General features: G+C 36.8%; 1 protein-coding gene across 25 annotated transcripts in view; it reads left to right on the forward strand.

Annotated features, from left to right (window-relative positions):
- The window catches only part of EPB41L3 (erythrocyte membrane protein band 4.1 like 3), a 208,975-nt gene that overhangs the window by 178,686 nt on the left and 13,418 nt on the right, over positions 1–16,871 (forward strand). For 9 of the 25 annotated variants that reach the window (XM_016120918.2, XM_036229872.1, XM_016120915.2 and 6 more), the window contains 5 exons: positions 2,972–3,192; positions 6,536–7,099; positions 11,946–11,999; positions 14,444–14,479; positions 15,178–15,369. In XM_016120918.2, coding sequence (XP_015976404.2) covers positions 2,972–3,192; positions 6,536–7,099; positions 11,946–11,999; positions 14,444–14,479; positions 15,178–15,369 — 1,067 coding nt within the window. The remainder of the gene's footprint in view (positions 1–2,971; positions 3,193–6,535; positions 7,100–11,945; positions 12,000–14,443; positions 14,480–15,177; positions 15,370–16,871) is intronic. The other 16 variants (XM_016120924.2, XM_016120931.2, XM_016120933.2 and 13 more) reach the window with 6 other exon arrangements.

Raw genomic sequence — 16,871 nt, forward strand, 5'->3', positions numbered from 1 at the left:
CTTGGATAGTATGCAATGAAAAACCTTGTTGGCCTATGGCTAAATGGCAGATTTTAACCCCACATCCTCAAAAGTACCTTTGTGAGTCTAATGTCTTGTATCGTAGATTTATATGAAATTACATAAAAGAATGGGTACTTAGGGAATGAAGAGCATAGCCTTTATAAGCTGGTACCTTGAATTTGGAGAAAGATGCTCTCATTCTATATATAGTAGTTAAATGCTCTGTAAGTAATTTGGTTCCCTTGCCAGCAGATCTTAAGTGATCGTTAGATTTGTCTTAGATGATTCGTTTCAGGAAAAAAAAAAAAATTGTAAGTAAAATTTATCTGTTTCTAAAAAAACTTTGTGAATAAAACATGACTCTTATCAGTAAATGAATAATAGCTGATAGAAAGGATAACATTTAAATAACAGAACAAAGGACTCTAAGTTAAATCCTCCTGGTTAGTATTAATTATACACTAGATCGACTGGAAAAGCATTGCTATGTAAATTTTCTCTACTGTTAAGTCAAATGTGCAAGTAAAACAGGGAGAGAATCACTTAAATAATGTTTAAGGAACGGCGTAATCATGAGTTTTCAGCAGGTTTTGTTTTGTGTGACAGTTTTGTATTGTATCTATAGTTACATGCACATGTGTCTTCTGCTACAAGTCACGACGGCTATACTAATACTTAACTAAGGAAGCAGGCCATGGCCAGACCTCTGTCTTCTAATTCAGAGCACCTGGAGCTTAGTTGTTTGATGGAAGGCCTGTCTGGTGCACATAGTTAGACGTTTCTAGTGTGTATGTATGATTTTAATAATAAGCAAAAACATAAACAAAAATAAGTAATAGTTACAAGTGTCTGAGATCACCGTCCTCCTTACCTTTTTTGCCACCACTTGCCATAGTCTCAGTTCTCCCTTTCTCTCACCATACTCCAGAGTGGTTGGTGGCTCAACATATTCCCTGAATCTTTTGATTAAAAAAATTGTATTTTTCTAATGGAAGACGTTATACACGGTTTATAGAAGAAGCAAACATTGTGTTTTTAGTGCTCTAGTATGTATGTTACTATTGAAGTAGAAAGAACACATACCTGGTGTAGATAAATCCAAGCTGAAGTCCAGGCCCTTTACCTATGTAGTAGTAGGTGAATTATATAAACTCCCTCTGTCTGGGTTTTAGTCATCATCCATAAAATGGGAGTAAGGTCGCCCCTATAGGGTTATCTCAATGACTGAATAAGCCATATGTCAAAGCACTGTGGTTATAGATCCAATCATGGTTATCTCAATAATTATATTGATAATTATCCTTATAGGCTTTTGTCAGCCGGCCCAGGAAGTTGTTACCATTCTCTGTCTTCTAAGAGTTTCCTGTTTTCAGAATATCTAACTTAGAGCCAAACTGTTGTCATGAAATGTTTTTAGGACCGTTTTGAGGCGAATGAAGATATTGACATATCCGTGTCCACGTTGAAGCTTTTCTTTTGGCGTTGTCTCACTCCTCTCTCTCCTTCAGAGAATCTGTAAACTGTGTGTTCATTAAGTCAGTTGTTGGAGGATCTTTTATAGAATCGCTCCTTTTCCCTGAATACTGTTCACTTTATTCAGTGATGTGTACCAAAGGGAACACGTTTGTTGTAAATGTTGTTTTCCTTATGGCCTTTTGTGTAATAATGATTGCTGAGAAGACAGAAGACAACTGTGAAATAAATGTACTAATATCATGCTGTCTCTTCCTCCCTGCCCAAAAGTGATGTTAGTATGTGTTGTCTCTCACTCTTCGGGGTCCTGATAATTCTAGTATGTTTTCTGTGCTGCTGACGTGGGAGCTCTGGCTGCATGTTGGAATAAACTGCTTTCTGCAAGGTTGCATCTTATACAGAACAGCCTAAATGACCCATTAGGAAACCATGTTTCATGTGAGCTTTTTCATCAGAATAACGACATATAAAATATCTTAGCGAAAGTATTTTAGTGAAATGGTTTACTATTAAAAAGATTTTAGAATCTTTTTTTACATTTATGTTTTAAACTTCCTAAAACATGAACACAGATTACATTTTCCCCATGATTAGCTACTGTGAATTGGAAAAGCAGTAGTTTTAAGTTTCAATAAATACTATGATACCTAAAACCCAAAATAATGAGTACTGAATTTTAAAAATTTAACTGAATCAGGTATCTCTTTCACTAAGACATTTTAGCTGTGATGAAAGGCTCTACCTTGTATCTCTTATATTTGCATGCTTTGCCTTTGCATGAATTTCATTAGCAATGTTTGTCTTGTTTTCCCAAATATTAGCAATGAATGAATATATGCATATCATGGTAGATATGTACGCATATCTTTTTAGAGTACAGTAGAAATGAAAACATTTCTGCACTTTAGTTGAGTGGAGTTGCCATCTGAATTTTATATAATCTCTACTAAGATGGTTAATTTTTACTGTTACCCATGTGGTTTTTATATTGTAGATTTTTCAACCATTATTAATAATAATAATTAAAAAAACATTTCAGTGCTCCTTGGAGAATGGCACTTCTAAAAATACGTTCCCAGTCAAATGTAGTATATCAGTTGTCTACTGAAAATACTTGCAGTTGTGGAACTTGCCACTAAGTGTCTAGTGCCGATGCCCAGCCAGTTAGTTACTTTGTGGGGTAACAGGCTCAGTGGCAGCTCAGCCTCCCTAACACACATCCTCACCATAGATTCTGAGAACAGATGAAAATTATTCTGGTGGCTTCAAGAGATGAGCATTTAAATTCTTTTAAAATGCTAATGTAGTTGATATAGAAAGTTGAGTTTATGATAGCGCTTAGACGAAGGTACCTGCAGCACTGGCTTGTCTTTTGAAGACAAATGGTATTTCGTGGGATACTTTTTTTTTTGTAATGGGACAGTTGGTGGTGTGTTTATCTGTCTTCTGGCTTAACTATTTCAGACTCTATTTCTTCAATTGTATTTGCTTTTAGCGTCAGTGAATGAAAACCATGAAATATACATGAAGGATTCTGTGTCTGCTGCAGAGGTTGGTACTGGCCAGTACGCCACAACAAAGGGCATCTCTCAGACCAACTTGATCACTACTGTGACGCCAGAGAAAAAGGCTGAGGAAGAGCGTGACGAAGAAGAGGACAGACGGAAAAAGGCGGAGGAAGCAACGCCTGTTGCAGCAATACGGCACGAGGGAAAGGTACATCTCCCAGGCTGCCTCCTAGAGCTTGCTCAGACTTTTGAGAACTACCAACTGATACTAAAGATATAAGCCAGGAATGTGTTTAGACGTAGGCTAATTCATATTTCAGCTTTAGTCACATTCATATTGTCAATTTTTAAATTATTTCCTTTGTCAACATTTTTCCTCTGAAAGATTCCTTTTTAACTTCTTGAGCATTTTTATTTTAACAACTGACATGCTATGTAAGACTTTCAACAGCTGTCCTGTCTGTATTTCTTAAAAGTACATTTAATGACATACTACATTTTTCTGTTTGGGCTCACACTTCAGAGCTATCGCTAAAGCTATTTTCTTGGTTTCTGGCCCCATTCTCCTACCCAAGTACTGTATATTTTTCAGATATACAGTATGATTACATTGCATTCTTCTGATTGTAAATAAATGATATAGACTGTGTATTTATACACTGTTTCCTTTCTTAGTCTTATGATTATAATCTAATCATCAAAGTAGCAAGTGGGCATGTTTTGGAAAATGATATTAAGGCAGAAGATTGCCAGGTAAGATGGAAAGTGAATTTGGCAGCTATTTCTCTAAGGTGTTTTTTCCTCCATTAAATTTGTAACTTTATTTCACACAATTCAATTTATTTTTAAATGTCACATGATTTCTGGTGATCCAGCACTATAAAGCCACTTTTTAGAAAAGTAAAAGTTTAAAAATACACAACTTGCTTCCAGTGAGGTGTTTTGTACGTAGCAGAGCAGCTCCCTAAAAGTCAGAAAACAAACTGGGAGGTTTATCCATAATAATAACGGAAAAACAGTGGCTCCTGCAATGTACATGGCGCAGAGTGAAAGAAAATAACAGAATAAAAATGCTATTTACTTTACAGGCTATGCTAAAACTTGCATAAATTTGATTCAAAATGTTCTTTTGCACATGGGCTCTTAAATATAGACTTATGTGGCAGGTACCCACCACCTGGAAGACTATTGAAAAATGTTCCTTTTGACAAGAATATAACAATGTCAGCTAAATGGATAGATGAAGAAACTTATTGTTGTAGTTACATTGGGATATTCCAAATGACACAGTCCATCATTTTTTTAAGATAAAATTATTTGCCAAACAGGATAGGAAATGAAAGCAAGAATATTTGGATCACTGGTGCTCTTAAAATGTGCTTCGTTCTGAATTTTGTTTTTACAGTTTCAGTTAAGTCAAGGAAGTTTTTAAATAGGACATGAAGATACTATACCTGAACGGCAAATGTGTTCCATGATTTCTTGAAATCACACATGCCAACATATGATTCTCATGGATATGTAAATATCATTAAGTGGCACATAAAAGTAAATGACTTTTAGTTGTTCCAAGGCAGTCTCGCTTTATTTGATTTTAAAAGAACAGCAAGTTGTTTATGTAACATGTAGCACAAAACAATTGTTACTCAGTGCCATTTATGCCATGGGAAAATAAAAAAAAAAAGAAAATTAGGACTCTTACAATCTGAGTCGCTGAGAAGCCAGCACTTTAACCCAAAAGTGCTTCAAAAAGGTTGTGGCTGAGACCAAGTGCCAAAGTAGGTTGGTGGCTTTCTCCATTTTCCACAGTGCCAAAGGTGTCTTTTAAAAACCTTAATAATGTGCAGCGTGGACGATTAAACCTTAATTTTATTCTCTATCTTCAAAAAGAAACGTAGAGGGTACTCATTTTTTAAACAAAATTAAAATGTGTTACTGAAAATTGTCATTAGAATTAGATAAGTGGTCTCCTACTCCTTAGAGAGGAGGCATATTTCCCAGCCATGATCACCTCAGCGACAGGGCAGCCTTCTGCCACTATGGGAACAACTGTCTGCATGCAGAAGTCAGCTTGTAACTTCTATATTATTCTCAGTTGAATGAGATTTGTGCAAAGCCTGGTTTAAAACACAGTGTTTAACGTCACATGTGAGAATTAGGAAAAGACGTACTTGTCTAATACTAAGGATACATGTAAATCTTGACATATCCATGATATAATTTTATTTGTGCATTTTCTGACACTTTTTCTATAGTTACCAAGTCAGGATTAGATAACCTCCACAAATTTCCATGCTATCAGATCACTAGGCAAAACACAAATATGTGTACACACACATACACGCACAATTACACACACATACACAGTGTCACAGAGACTACCAAAAGTCTGATTATGTTCGGGTTGCATGAGACCTCATCATCTTGAGTTCCCTGGGCAGTAGCAGCTTCAGTGCTATGCACACATCCTGTTTGGGGCTTGCTTGCTTTCCTTCTTCCTCTCCTTGCTCACCAGCCGTCTGTCATCTGCAGAGGAAACTGGCCGTGGTCATTAACACTGCCAGGGCCAGAGAGAATGTAAAGAGCCTCACTTTCCCTGCAGAAGCCTGAGCTCATTGGGGAGCACATTCGTGGGAGTAGCTGCCTTTATCATTCTCTTAAGAACCCAAACCCCAGGAGGGTGAAACATACCATTTATCTACTTTAGGAAAAAAAAAAAAAAAAAAAAAAAAAACCAGAAGGCTGAGAAATTATATCTTTCTATTATTTATGGACCAGAAATAATACAAAGTAAATACTTATAAGCCATATTATAAGAAAACACATTCTTTTTGCTAGTTATCTTGTTGAAACCACTGATTGGAGTTTAGGCTTCATTTAGATCATGGAAAAAGAAGCCAAAATAAGAATTTCAAAGGAACCTCCATTTTTTTGTGGAGAGTCAGACTTTCTAAAATGGTAATTGTTAAGTTCCTCAAATGAAACTGCTTATCAGATAGGAGTGGGGCCAGAAACTTCTTAATTCGGAAACCTACCTGTTTCAAATGTAATTAACTAACCAAAGAAAGGTACTGCTAGAGATTAAATAATCAAAATTTGGATTCGATTTAATTTTTAATCCAACTGAATGATAGTAACAGATCTGTTAGCTGAAGATCAGGAAAAGGTATTGAAAGTCTTGATTTTAAGTTACCAGCATTATGTTTACTCTCAAAACCCTAAAACTTTCTAGAGCTGTTGATCTAAACAAAAATTTTGGATCATGTGAAACATGTAGAGTTTGAAACTGCCCGTAAGTTTCTTCCGTTTTGAATTTTTAAAAAGTTCGCCCGAGATTTGATGGTCTTTTTGGTGGGAAAACGGTAGCCAGTTGTGGCAGTGTTGGCATGCAGCTCGAGTACTTTAAAATTCATTAACAGCCCTAGTCTAAAATTCTTGTTTTACAATTTTATATTGATACACATAAGAAAATTAACTAATTGCAGTTTTCTTTTTGTCCTTTTGCATCTCTGTTTGCTGCTTTCTGTCTCTCTCTGTCTCTTTCATATCAGTCACCTGGGCTTGGCACTGACTCATGTCCCCTCCATCCCCCATCAGACCATTGTCCCCCTACATCTCCCACAGAGCTCCGTAGGAGGTGTAAGGAGAATGACCACCAACTTCCAGGCCTCGAGCCATCTAAAGACACCATGCATGTCCACGGAGAGCCCTCCGTGGACTCCGAGGGCAAAGGGAAGCCATACCTAGGGGACCAAGATGTAGCTTTTAGCTACAAACAGCAAACTGGCAAAGGGACCACCCTGTTCTCCTTCTCCTTGCAGCTCCCTGAGTCATTCCCTTCTCTTCTAGATGATGATGGGTACCTGTCTTTTCCCAACCTGTCTGAAACCAACCTCCTCCCCCAGAGCTTGCAGCATTATCTCCCCATTCGCTCCCCCTCCCTCGTGCCCTGTTTCCTCTTCATCTTTTTCTTTCTGCTCTCCGCCTCCTTCTCAGTGCCATATGCCCTCACTCTCTCCTTCCCTCTGGCTATGTGCCTCTGCTACCTGGAGCCCAAGGCGGCCTCCTTGAGTGCCTCACTAGACAATGACCCGAGTGACAGTTCAGAGGAAGAGGTGTGTACCTCGGCATAGAACACACTTCCCTGTCGTGGTCGGGGCTTCGGTCCGCAACAGTGTTAGACGGCTGCTGCGATAGTGGTCCTACTTTCAGAGCCTCATTTATTGTCTGTGCCAATCTGTGAAGAGGTTTTGTGTGTTGGGGAGTACAACCCAGCCCCAGGGTTAGGCACAACGCCATGTGGATGTAGCAGTCTGAGCCCAGCCCGGAATCATTCTGCTACCCACTAAATTACATGGGTGGTGAAGGACCCAGCCGGAAGTCAATTCTAAATAACCTGTTAGCCTGTGAAAAATCAGGGTGTTAAGCTAAAGGTTTTGTTCAGTTACCATTTAATAAAGTAAATTGCACATGAGACAGATACATAACTTTCGACAAGATTTACGGAGTGTTAACCAAAATGTACACCAGGTCCTCAAATAACATTGTTTTGTTCAACATCTTTTCCTTATAGCATTGATAAGATGCTGTAGGAACTTAACTCTTGTTTACCTCCTTTAACCTATGTTAAGATTGGTTTTGTTACATGTTGTTTCATTTAAAGTCACAGAACCCATCAACAACTTTAAGTGAGGACTTACTGTATCCTGATATCATGATAGATAAATGCTACTTGAGGTGAGGTGAGGGAGAACACTGTCATGGGAGGGGGGTGTCATTTTGTAGCTTTACAAAATTGTAGATGCCCCTTCTCCCTGGGGATCCTGAAATGTTCCTACTCCTGCCTTCCGTTACTGCCAGACTGCCATCATTGCTCAGAGCCAGATCCCACGGGTGTGTTAGGTTTAAGCAGTTTAAAATACTTGCATGACACCAGTCATTGGTAGGGCCAGAAACAGGATCAGATAGAACTGCCATTGAAATGATACCAGTTTTCAAACACGGTCAGAAAAAGACTTACTTAAGGTTTCTATACATTGTAAGTATGGGCTGAAATTTCATCAGTACTAGCTATGCCAATGCATATATTGGATGGATTCTTTCAAATACATCATGAGCCAAAAACCCACACACATTTGAACAGTTTGGAAAGACCAGGGAAGTTGGATACACCTTTGTGGCTCTCAGCCAGGCAGGTGTTTAGTGGGGAAAAGACTTAAGCCTTCAGCCTCCGTCTGTGAAGGCCTGCCACCTGTATGTCTCCTCCTCTGAGACACGGGTGAGTTGATGTTTTAGCCAGCATTTTTTGCTCTTAGTTGCCCTCCTGTCCCACTACTTCATAGCTGTGTGAACAGCCCAGCAGTTTTCCTTCGACAGACTTTACATAGAGCACAGGGAAAAAGCACAGAAGCTGCCAACAGAGGCTCCTGGCTGTCACCTACCCTGCTGACTAGACCTTTCCCATGCCACTCCAGCTCTTCTGTTCCCACAAAAGAAGGGGTTTGTGGCAGGAGACAAGCCCAGTACTCCTAGCATTAAAAAAAAAAAAAAAAATTACAAAGTCAAAGTGACACTGTTAAAAGGAAAAGTCTTTTCAGTTCTATGCTAAACTAGAAATCATGTGAGCTGCACCTGTGAGTATATAGTATTGCAAGTGTGTAAGTGTCTATATTTAGTGGTATTATAACCATTTCTTTGCAGCCAAAGGAAAAAAATGGGAACCGTTTTGCAGATGTTTCAAATAAAAGTTAAAGCTTTTCAATTTGATATTGCAGAAGAGCCCTTTTCCAGGATCTTGAGTCATATATGACTTAGTATATATATATGAAACTATATATTTTATATATATAGAAAAAATATTTTATATGTGTAGAAAATATTTTAAGAGAAAACAAGTTTAAATCTTAGGCTTTAATAGTACTATTTCTCACAGTGGCAACATTATTAAATAATGTAGGGTTAGAACATACAACAGTTAAGAACACAATCTTATAAAGGCTATTTATAATAATACCTTGTTTCCAACCTAGACCTATATTTTTCCATTAGCAGTGGAGTTAAGTCATCAAGATAACTTAATGCAAAAAGATTGCCATTTTATGATTTTCTGAATTCTAAATAACTGAACTTATGTGTAGCAAACCACACAGATCTTGTGCCTAATCCAGGGTATACATCTTGTTGTAATCAGTGCATGAGAATTAATGTTAAACTTGGGCATGTCTGCATTACATTGGCAAAACAAATCACAGCAGTACTCATTGTAAGCCAGTGACCACGGGACTGGAGCTTCCTAGTACATGACTCTCCTTATTATTGCAAACTCTCGGACTGTGAACCAGCTCTCGTCATGGCACCTTCTCAGCTGTCCTCTGCAGCCTCGGTCAGCCATGGCCGCTCTCCTGACACAAGCCTCCATATTTGGCCATCTGTTCAATGTCATCTCTTAACGCCAAGTGTTAAGAACTGTACACTCTAGTTCAAGCTGAGCTAGAGAACTCATATGTAGGTCATTCAGTTAGAAAAACGTAGTCATTTGTTTACATGGCCTGTTTCATTCTCTTGGCCTCAAGCACTTTGGCAGCTAAACTGGGTGACTTCATAACATACAGATCAGCTCTGTGACTTTGGTTTTACAAAAGCATTAATGACCATAATTTTTTAAAAATATTTTATCATCACTGCTTACATTTTTCACATGTTGTGGTGGCTTAATGAGTTCCAGCCTTACTCAAGAGTGAACCCCAATGTAGAAAGGCTTAATCAATTCCAACTATAGAGCTGTTGACCAATGATTTTTTTTTTCTTTTGTACTTTCAGAATGGTCAAATAAGAAGGGGAAGAATATCAAATTACCTGTGAAATGAATTTAGTTCTCCATACTGTAGAATGTAATTGTATGTGAATTTCTGAGGGATTTTTTATGATGCAAAAGAAAAAGAGATGGATTCACATTTGGAGGAAAAACTTGATCACTTGATTTTAACATTTTAAATTGCGTTAACATAGTATTATGTGGTAGTTATGATGTGCTATGCATTTTTCAGTTTTGTTTAGTCATATTATATAAATGACAATTGCTATCCAAGCTGCTTTATTCAGCCTTTACTACCCTATTTATTAACTATTTATTGACCAGGCACTATGTTTTTGAGTGTCTTACAGACTAGATGCTAAGTAGAAATTTGAGGGAGTTTAGATATAGCCTAAGCTATTTGTTTGTGCGGGTAGGAAAAAAGAGTAGTTATAATTATGTAACATATTACTATCAACATATTACAATTATCATAATTATTTTTAGCTCTGTGTGTGTCAGACATTGTATAGAGCATTTAGTATCCATTACCTCATCCTAGGGCTATTTTCCCCATTTTGCCTGGAGGAAATTGGGATTAAAATACAAAACAGCCCAGTGTGTCACAAATTTGTAGCAAAGATTTGAGCTCATGTCATTTTGACATCAGATCCCTCATTCTTCACTACAAGTGTAATCTAAAAGTAAAATGTTTGGAAAATTACCGATGTAAATTTTAAAGCCATAGGGAAATAATCTATATAGGAGGAGAAATACTTTCAAGAACTTTTGAAATCTTTAACACAACTCATTAGCACATTGAGCACGGTCATGCTTACTTGTTCTTGAAAGCCTAAGATATTGAGTTATTCTGAACACTTGAACAATATCCTGTCTCTTCTTAATTCAGACTGGCAACCCCAGGCACACCATTGCATGAATTCCAACCCCTTTGCTTTTAGGAATATATAAAATGAAAGTTTGGGATAATGCCCGGAAATCAACCTAGCCAGAGTTATGTGAACATAAATAACACTGCCCTACTCTTCCCTTCTTGACATTCCTAGTTTTGGGGAGTGAGAGATCATTTTAAGAGCCCCCGGTTTTGATGTTTGTTTTCTAAATATTAATCACACGTCTTGCTCAAGAGAATTTTAATAATGCTTAGCTGATATTTATGGAAGGAAAGTCAGTTAATATCATATAACTATTTAGATGTCCCAATTTCAATGGCTATGGCTCTACTCTCCTCCAGAGAAAATAGTTTTTGTTTTAAATCATAAACCTTTGAAATACATTAAAAACCAGTCCTGAAATTACTATTATAATTCTCCCCTGAACATTTAGGCTGTCAAATGCTGTGCTTTGTTTTATTTGTTTCTAAGTAGATGTCTCTCTCTTTCTCTCTTTTTTTAAATAGTTATTATTTGCTTCATTTGAATGGGTTTCTTTTGGAACAAGATGCTTAGATATATACTTTGATGTACCTCTTTATATTGGAGGGTGGGGCAAAATCAACACATATAGTCTTAAAAAATAGTTAGCAATGCTACTTGAAAATTGGGTTACATTTTTCATATATAAAACATATGCCTGTGAGTCACTGGCATGTGCTTTTAATTAATAGGTAATGCAGACAGCCTGATGGTCATAAATGGATATAAATGATCAAAATGTTATAAATGAGGGGCTGAAAGTCCAGTGACTGTTATAGTAGCTTTTTATTTAAATTTACACTTTAATTTACCTTTCAAATGTGTGAAATATTACTAGAATAAGAAACATATATAAACATTGATTTTTTTTTTTTTTTGCATTAAACATTTTCAGAAGATCTTCCAGGGTTTTAGTTAAAAGGGGGGGAAAGAAAGACAAATTGGTTTTCCTGAGACATGAAACCAGACGGGTCAGCTTGGCTAATGCAGTTCCTGTGGTTCCCGCAGGCTGTGTGCGCCTCTGGTCTTCCTCTGAGTGGCTCTGCTGATGAAACTTAGCTCTGGCCTTTCTTTTGCTTTTGCTTGAACCTGCATTCTTGTGGGAAGGTAGTATGATTCAGACCACAGAAAAAATATGAGCTATTTGGCCCATGCCATAACCTATTTAACCAGATGGGTTTGTTTTCTATTTCTGCCTTCCTCCTGGAACTTGATCACTTCTGTGATCAATAGACTGACAGCGAGCGCACGGATACCGCTGCTGATGGAGAAACCACCGCCACTGAGGTTGGTATAATAACCGAGGGTGGCTAGTAGTTGCCTAAAGAAAATGCTGTGTGTGTGTGTAGGGGTGGAGGAGACACTACATTGAGGAATTTTGCCTATTAGCTTTTAAAGTGGAGATAAATTCTAATTTTAATAGTGCGAATTAAATATATTCTATTGCCTAGACCAGTGGTTCTCAAATTCTGGCCTTCATCAGAATCTTCTGGAGGGTCCCATCTTCCTTTCTCTTCAGAAAAAGGTCTGGGGTGGGAATGGAGAATTTGCATTCCTAATGAGTTACCAGGAGATGTTGACTGTCAATTTTAGGATTATATTTGGCTAAACTGATACTTTTTTAAAAAGTATTCACCTATCCCAAATGAGAGGCAGTTTTTGTATGCTAGCCATGATGAGTGGGGGGGAGGAGCATCATAACTGATTTAATTAGCTTATTGACTAGATATAGATACTTATTTAGCTCCCAAATGGTCAAATAATACTTGTTAAAATTGTAAGACTTCTCTTAACTCATTTTTGTAGATTGGATATAGTATAAGTCACTCAAAAAATTGAATTTTCTAAGTAAGAAAAATTAAATAACTGTTAGTGCTTCATTGAAAAAATGTGATCATATGGAAGAGTGACAGGAGACTATGGTATTATATATCCTCTATTAAATCTAGGATACATTAAATATGTGTGTACATGTGTAGCTTATATTGTTTTTTAGATCTTCTTTATCAATAACTAATGAAAATTTCTGTTAAAACAATATTTATCTGTAGTAATGAAAGTCAAGATATTTATTTCCTATAGCACTGGCAGGATTTATTTTTTAACTTTCTGATAATTTTTACTTATGGTTGTTTTTCACATAATAATAACAATATTTTCTAGTTAGGTATTTAGGAAAAACTAAAAATATTGAAAATGTCTTCAGAAAAACATTTCAAAATGGAGTTTTAAGTTTCTGCCTTTGGGAATGCCAGGGTTCAATTCAAAATCATAATTTTTTAAATTAAAAATAATATTGTAAAACTATTTTTCAGGTTCCTTTAAGCAATCATATGTAAATTTATTAAACATTAATTTTCTATGCCACAATAAAACAAATTACATCTTGATTTTATAAGAATTATGAGTTACATGTTAATGCATTTACTAAATTTCATTGTAATTTTAAGTGCTATAAATGAAAAATAATAATACTTTAAGTTTATATAGCAGTTTAAAGTTTTGTTGTATAACATTTGAGGCATGCAAACAAGTACATGTAACATAGTAGGCTGTGAGGCTTAAAAATAAAATAAAGAGCTGTGAACCCACCTCACACTTAAGAAATACCCTATTGCTAACATGGTGTTAGAGTTACCTATGTGCTCACTAACGCTTGATAAATAATTTCCTTTATTTTATTTCAGGAGCCAGAAAACAGTAGTTCAGAGTGGGGCATGCCGGGTAGACAGTCTTGTCCCCTTTGGCAGATAAGGAAACTGAGACCCAGAGAGACTGATTTGTTTATGGCCACTTGCTTAGGCATCGTCTTCTCCTCGCCTGTAATTTTGCTCTGGGCTGCCTCTGCAGCACAGAGCCATAAAACTGAGGTCCTGGGTCACAGTGCCTTAGAGGAGAAACACAGCTTTACGACTGTGTGCACATGTGGCTTGGCTTAGCTACCTAGTTTTTGGTACTCAGATAGCAGTCCAAGGATTAGACGAGTCCTTAAAATTAGAAAAGTAAGGATAACAAAATGGCTTTTAGATGAATTCATTGTATTTTTTAAAACCTCAAAAATTATCCCATCTGCATTTTTTTTAAATGAGGTTAATGTTGATGGTAGTTGGTTTTTTTTTTTTTTTTTTAATTTCCTTGCTTCTTCCATATCTGCCTTCTCCCTTCCTAAATTGCGTAAGTGTATGGGGCTGAAGAAGTTCCAGGTTCCAAGAAATTTTTAAGTATGGAACCTCTGTGTTAAATTCTTTGAGCTTTAGTTCTGTGGTCTACAAATCAGGGATAATAATAGCTAACCTCATAGGATTGTTGTGTGAAGATTCATGCATTACAAGGGAAGTATCATTTTTGGTAAATCATAAACATTCTTACGAACTTTAATTTCAGTGGGGCTCCTCACACTTCCTGAAACGTTTCTAGTGTTCATTAAGGACAGCCCACCAAGCCCTTGCTGTCACCTCCCAAGCACATGCATGCACTCATCACACTTAGAATTCTCCAGGATAAAGTGGGAAAGACTCACCGAGCAGGGACTCTTTTGCTCCTATATCCTTATTGTTTCATAATTTGTGTATGAGAATGTTGTGGTTTGCATATAAGAATGAAACGGCATTTATATGCAAGAGCAAACTAGTCCCCCTTTTAGGAAGTTTGTATAGGCCATATAGTTCTTCAGTCTTAAGAGTCACTTGCATGGTAAGACTTTATTTCCCACTCTTTCTTGTTGCTGGCAGTCGGACCAGGAAGAAGATGCAGAGCTCAAGGCACAGGTAGAAAACTAAAAATAAAACAATAGTAAAACCTAGTGTGTGATAAGTCATTATTCCTCTATGGTGTTCAAATCTTCCAGCATGCTCCATAGCTGGTTACCATGTTGTTGGTGCAGTGTGGAGGATGTCATTTGTTCCCGTGACTACCATGTCCCTTACCTTTCCCTTTCTTCTCCACTTTTTCAGAATAGTCTGATTAAGCGAATAAAGGGTGAAAATGTGTATGTCAAACATAGTAATCTTATGTTAGAGGTTGGTATTGGTATATACCAGTGCATGTTTGTGTGTGTTGATTTCTTTTTGTGGTATACCTGGGGGCTCATATCATGATGCATGAACTTCGTGCTCTCACCTGTGAATAAGTGGGGATGACTTCTCACTTTACTCTGATTTCCTTCCTCTCTTTTCCTGTGTGTGTATTTATTTTAATTCTGTCGGTTACCTGTGAATTTACATGTGAATTACACACTTTACACTTTATCTTTATAACTTTTTATTTTTATGCTTGTGTGAACTAGATTTTTTTTCCTCTTTCTTCCTTGGAAATATCACATTTTCACCAGAGTGTTTGTGGTAGTGTCATGAGCTGTGATCAGTAATGAAATTGACATTACTTGAAAAAAAAAAAAAAACACACACGCAAAAAGGAAAATAAGTATAAAGCACTGACTGTTGGATTCTTTATGTTCTGAATATAGGAACTAGATAAAACTCAAGATGACCTGATGAAACATCAAACCAATATTAGTGAGCTGAAAAGAACCTTTTTAGAAACCTCCACAGACACTGCCATCATGAATGAATGGGAAAAGAGGCTTTCTACCTCCCCAGTGCGACTAGCTGCCAGGCAGGAGGATGCGCCCATGATTGAACCGCTTGTACCTGAAGAGGTCAGTATTCGGGTTGTGGGTTGCAATTGTCTTCTGTTCACTGGCCTCGCTTCTCTATAGGGGCTGCAGCTGGGGAAAGGAATTGGCAAGCTTCTGGGTAGAGAATCTCACCACTTGTCTATATATAACCTGAGCTGACATGCTCAGTGGCTAAAGAAAAACTGCAAAGTAATGATTAGGTAGCTAAGGAGTGAGTCAGTCACATCAGATGGTGCTTGGAGTGAACATGCCACAGGGATCTGTAGTGTCCATTGGCTTGTTCTAACCATAAACCTAGATTTCACCACTGGGAGAAATTGATATATACTATCTTAATGAACTGATACTTGTTCTGCACATGCTTCTGCTACATTAAGAAATGCCCTAAAAACACTAAATGTTTCTTATCAATTGCAAGATGAAGGCTATGGAGGTTGTCTAATGTTTTACTAAATCGTGATCTGTAGTTGACAGCATTTCAGGACATATTTTATTCTGAGAATACTACATCAGACTTTTATTGGTATAATTAGTATTTGATTTTTATTTATAACTGATTTTTTATACATATAACGTTATTTTAATTGATTTATAACCAATTTTATTTGATTTTCAATAGGAGAAAATGAGGTCAGAGTATTTTTTTTAAATAAAAAGCTTTCATATAGAAAAGTTCTCGGTAAATTACCGTCAGAGTATCAGGATTTAGCTGGTGTTGAATACTTCGAGGTTCCCATTGTTTGGGACCCACAAGTGGCAGTGGTGTTAAACTGACTGTTGACCCTTAGACATCATCTTGCATTGTCTGTCTTCCAAAAGAAGTAGTATTTTAAAACTGCATATTTCTAGCATCATATTGATTAATTTCTTATCAAGACTGCTTTATTGTGAGGTATTTGTCAAGGAAGCAGAAACAGTACAGAAGAAAATGAAAACTTAGGCCTTTATGGGAAAAAAATTCTTCAAACAGTAGTATACATGAAATGCTTAGGTCCTTGTAGTGAAAAGAAGAAAGAAATTACACTTACTTTGGTTTTCTGAAGTTCCTTTGAAAGGTATATATCGAAAGTGACCACAATCACTATGTTTTTGATGATTCTAATCTCAGCTAAAAAGTGACAAAGTTATATATCCATTCAAATTACTTAGAAAAAAGTGTCCTTTTATGCAGAATAAATGAAAAGTACTATTACCAAAGTACTCTTGTACCATTAAACACCAATATCATTCAAATGGAGCTTTAAGAGACAAAAATTTCACATTCAGATTGATTTAAATATTGTAGTCCCTGTATTAAGAGTACCACTTGTTACTTACGATCATAAAAAATGTCATCGTAATTGGTCAAGTTTGGCTTACCCTATGTCAACTATCTCTGTTGGAAATAAAGATCATTTTGGTTCTGAAGATGGCAGATACTAGACTAAATTACAAAAACATGAAATAAATAGCCACCAAAAATGATATGAACCAAAAAAGCCAGTACTCTCTTTCCGGTCTGTTAATAAGACAAATGATAGGTG

Source organism: Rousettus aegyptiacus, unplaced genomic scaffold (assembly GCF_014176215.1).
Source record: "Rousettus aegyptiacus isolate mRouAeg1 unplaced genomic scaffold, mRouAeg1.p scaffold_m13_p_12, whole genome shotgun sequence".
NCBI lineage: Eukaryota > Metazoa > Chordata > Mammalia > Chiroptera > Pteropodidae > Rousettus > Rousettus aegyptiacus.